General features: G+C 45.5%; 1 protein-coding gene across 1 annotated transcript in view; it reads left to right on the forward strand.

Annotated features, from left to right (window-relative positions):
- Positions 1-3,767: 3,767 nt before the first annotated feature.
- RPAP2 (RNA polymerase II associated protein 2) overlaps positions 3,768-4,520 on the forward strand; it is a 189,048-nt gene continuing 188,295 nt past the window's right edge. Inside the window, exon 1 of the mRNA XM_042780301.1 lies at positions 3,768-3,840. Coding sequence (XP_042636235.1) covers positions 3,768-3,840 — 73 coding nt within the window. The remainder of the gene's footprint in view (positions 3,841-4,520) is intronic.

Here is a 4,520-nt window from a genome sequence, read left to right on the forward strand (position 1 = left end):
AGAAAATTGTCGAAGATTTGTTGGGAGAGAATTTTCCTGGTATGATGAAAGATGAGAATATATCCATTCAGGAAGTCCAATGAACCCCAAACAGGATAGATCCCAAAAGAAAATCACCCAGACATATCATCATCAAACTGACCAAAACCAAAGACAAAGAAAGAATCATGAGAGTAGCACGGGAAAAACAAAAAGTTACCTATAAGGGGCAACCAGTAAGACTAAGCTCGGATTTCTCAGCAGAAATCATGCAGGTGAGAAGACAGTGGGATGGTATATAGAAAACATTGAAAGAGAAAAATTCCCAACCAAGAAATATGTACTCAGCAAAGTTGTCCCTCAGATATAATGGTGAAATTAGGACATTTCCAGATCAGCAGAAATTAAGGGAATTTGTTAAAACCAGACCAACCTTACAAGAGATGCTAAAGGGAGCCTTTTGGACAGAGAAGCGACAACAGCCAACAACTGACCATGAACACACATGATGGTATAACCCAAAAACCAACCCAGCTATGGAAGTATCCAAAGTAAAGAAGCCTACAAGGCTGTAAACAGGGAACCAGGGACATCAATTGACAAATGAAGACAACTACAATCCAAAAAGAGGGAAAAATCTGTGTCATTACAGAACTTAGAGGGAAAAAACTGTGTCATTATAGAATTTCTAGATGGTAGAGAAGTCAAGACAACTACAAGACAGAACGGACTGTTCTAACCATGGGAAGAAAACTATAAATCACAAGGTAACCTCAAAGAAAAATGATAAACCTTCACATCAAAAAAGAGGACCAGCATAAATATTCAGCAAATACTAAGACAAGAGCAATGAAGGAAGTAATAACACGATTCAAATACTAAGACAAGAGCAATGAAGGAAGTAATAAACAACACAAGCTCAGCATAGAAAATTATATGGAACAAAGAATCGACACCACGAAAAAGCACATAACAAAAATGACAGCAACAAATTCATATTTGCCAATAATTACATATCTGGCAAAAGACTTATTTCTAAGAGTTATAGTGGAAGAGTGGATGACCAAACCAAGCTACATACACATAATGGAATGCTATGGGAGCTCTGGTAGCATAGTGCCTAAGGCACTTGATTGCTAACTAGAAAGCTGGCGGTTCAGACCCACCAGCCACTCCTCAGAAGGAAGGTTGGGCAATCTACTTCTGCAGTGATACTGCCTCGGCAACCCAAGGAGGGGCCGCTATGAGCCGGGTCCAACTCGATGGCACATAACAACAACAACATGCAGCACTAAAGAATAATGTAAAGTCTGCAAAACACCACATAATATGGATGAACTTGGAGGACATTATGCTGAGTGAAATAAGTCAATCACAGAAGGACTAATACAGTATTAGTTCGTTGTTGTGGAAGGTCAAGGAAAGGTTTATATATGGAGGGAAACTCTTTGTTGATTGCCAGGGGGAGGAGGGGAGGAGAGGGAACACTGCAAAAAAAAAAAAGCATTGACCCATGTCACTTTAGTTTTGTGTACTTCACTGTACATAATTATATTTCAATAAAATGCATTTAAAAAAGAAGGTAAATAAGTACTATTACATACACAATTCTCCAATAGCAGTAATAAGAAACAATAATTTACGAGGGGACACATCGGTAGATATGTAAACTGAACAGGTGTGGGATGACATATCAGAGTACACCCAAGAGTTCAGCACAGGTTATTTCTACATACGTACCTGTATGTGCTGCAAACAGATTCATGTATATACAGTAGAACAAAATTATGAAAACTTCTTAGCCATAACCAAAAACCACAGGGATTGAGGCACTAAACTTGGGACCACAGTCTCAGGGGAGCACCTAGGACAAATAGTTCTAACGTCCTTAAAGACAATGTTCCACGTTTTTGATTAAGTAGCAACTGGAGTCTTTAAAGCTTAAGAGCGGCCCTCTAGGAAGCAAATATTAGGCTCTTCCTGGCCGGAGCAAAGAAGAGTAAAGACAATTAAAGGCTCAAGGAAACAATTAGTCCAAGGACTAATGGCCCACCCATACCACAGCCTCCACTAGCTTCAGACCAGGACTGCTCTGATTATGATCACAATAGAAGGTCATGGAAAGAATGAGAGAAAAATGTAGAACAAAATTCAAAATTATTAAAAAAAAGACCAGACTTACTGGGCTGATAGAGACTGGTGGAACTCCCAAGACTAAACCTTTAGATGCCCTTCAAACCTGGAACTCCCAGAAGACATCGCCTTTCAAACAACAGACAGGTATGGGAAGTGAACAACAACTCCCAAGAGGAAGGTGCTCCTCAGAACAATCAACCATACCAGAAAAAAAGGCAGCATTTACCCAAAAACAAAGCTCAGAAGGCAGATAAGGAAGACAAATGGAAATAGGGCAATCAGGGAGGAAGTATGAAGAGTGCTGTTACCTTGCCGGGATTGCAACTAACGTCAAGAAACAAAACTTGTAAAAATCATTAAATGGGAAACTAATTTGCTCTGTAAACTTTCACCCAAATCACAATAAAACGCCTCCCTCCTCCGCAAAAAAAAAAAAATAAAGAAAAGCTGCATTTTTAAAGTTTTCTAGGAGTATGAGAGACCTGGTGGCACAGTGGTTAAAGGGCTTAACTGTTGATGCAAAGGTCCGAAGTTTGAATTCATCACTTACAGAGGATGTAGCAGTCTGCCTCTATAAATAGATTTATAGCCTTGGACACTCTATTGAGCAGTTCTACCCTGTTCTATAGGAGCTCTGCTAGCGTAGTGCCTAAGGCACTTGACTGCTAACCAGAAGACTGGCGGTTCAAACCCACCATCTACTCCTCCGAAGGAAGATGGGTCAATCTACTTCTGTCGTGATACTGCCTCGGAAACACAAGGAGGGGTCGCTATGAGTCGTAGCCGACTCCACAGCACATAACAACTCTGTTCTATAGGGTCGTTATGAGTTGGAATAGACTGGACAGCAGTGGGGTTTTTTAGCAGCGTTGTTTTGAAAGACGCACTGAAAGAAGAAAACCCTCTAGAGCACTCCCAAGAAGTAGGGCAAAGAATTTTTAAAGACGAAATTTTCTTTTTTCAAAAAGTGTCTAAACAGGGCCCTGCAATCAAAGTTCTAATCATTAGGGAATTTTTCTCTTTTTTTAATGTCCCACTTGACAAAAACTCATCCCAAGGGGATGAATGTTCAGATGCCCTCAACCCCAAATGTTGGCTGGGAGACTGCTGCTCTCTAGGAGTTGTAATCGCCAAAATAATTAATCCGGTCACTGTAATCACTACATTACATGGAAACTAGGCAACCAGTGGCCCTTGGGAGAACACATTCTGGTTCTGCCGACTACCTTTTCTCCCGGCAGGAAGGCCCAATCCCAGCCCGGCAGTAGGGGCGCGGGTCCGCCAGGTCCTCACAGCGGCGCGCTCGACGGAGGATTAAACCGCAGAGCGCGTGCGGGTGGAATTAAAGGGAAGCCATTTCTACGGATTCCTGTTCGCCTGGGCGTTCGGCCCCTACCATCTGGTTGGGCTGGGCCTGGCCTGCCCGCGGCGCCGGACCCTCGTCAACCCACCCGCGCGCTCCGGCTGTCCGGAATTCCTTAACGCGTCCATTTACCTGCGCGGCCACCAGCCTCTTTCAGTACCCTATGCGTACTACTGTGGCGACGAAAGCCGCTCTCCCAGCCTCGCCCCGCCCTGCGCCGCGCACCAGAGGGGAGGCGGGGCCGCGGGGAGACGCGGGCGCCAGTCACTTCCTCTGACGACTCACACCTATGGCTGACTGGCCTGGGTCGGTGTTCCCTGGCCGCCAGGCACGGGTTCCCGGGGCCTCTCGTAAGGCCGCAGGTAGGAACAAGGGTCTCTTGCCAAGTGTGGTCCCTATGACCTGAGCCCCGACAGAGTTCTACACCGAGGCTCTGGGCGTTCGTGAAGGGCTGCCGGTAAGGGAGAGTGTTAGGATAGGGAGACCCAGAGCCTCCCACTCACATCTTCGCACTTCCTGGGTGTGGTGGTTATGTTGTGTGTCTACTTGGCTGGGCCTGGTTAAGTGGCTGGGCAGCTGGTGGTAGTTAATCCCCATGAGGAGACTGGCAATCAACTCCATGGTGGGATCTACTACAAGCAGCTAAGTAGCTGCCTTTGGGATGTGGTCTGCTGCCTGTATATAAGGAGAAGCCTTGGGAATGGTATCTAGCCCATGGCAAGCTTGGACGCTGCATGTAGCCGTGTGGTTGCTCAGCAGCTTGGTATGCTCTGCTGACCTTGGGACTTACAATGGACTTTAGTTAATGGCCTGCCATGTGGTTTGGGACTGTGCCTTTTTACTTGTCAACCTTGGGGCTTCTTAGCCCCAGCAGCCAGCAGCTGTCTGAGTGAAGAAACACCCCTAGCTCCAGTGGGCTGGGAGCAGGAGGCAGAGCTGGACCCCGAGGTTGAGGGGCTTTCACCCAGCCCCTAGAGCCTGGCACTTTGAACTTGGACTTAAAGCCTCCAAACTGTAAGAATAAACTCCTGTTTGTTAAGGC

Source organism: Orycteropus afer, unplaced genomic scaffold (assembly GCF_000298275.1).
Source record: "Orycteropus afer afer isolate SDZICR_OR568_19922 unplaced genomic scaffold, OryAfe1.0 scaffold00033, whole genome shotgun sequence".
Taxonomy (NCBI): Eukaryota; Metazoa; Chordata; class Mammalia; order Tubulidentata; family Orycteropodidae; genus Orycteropus; species Orycteropus afer.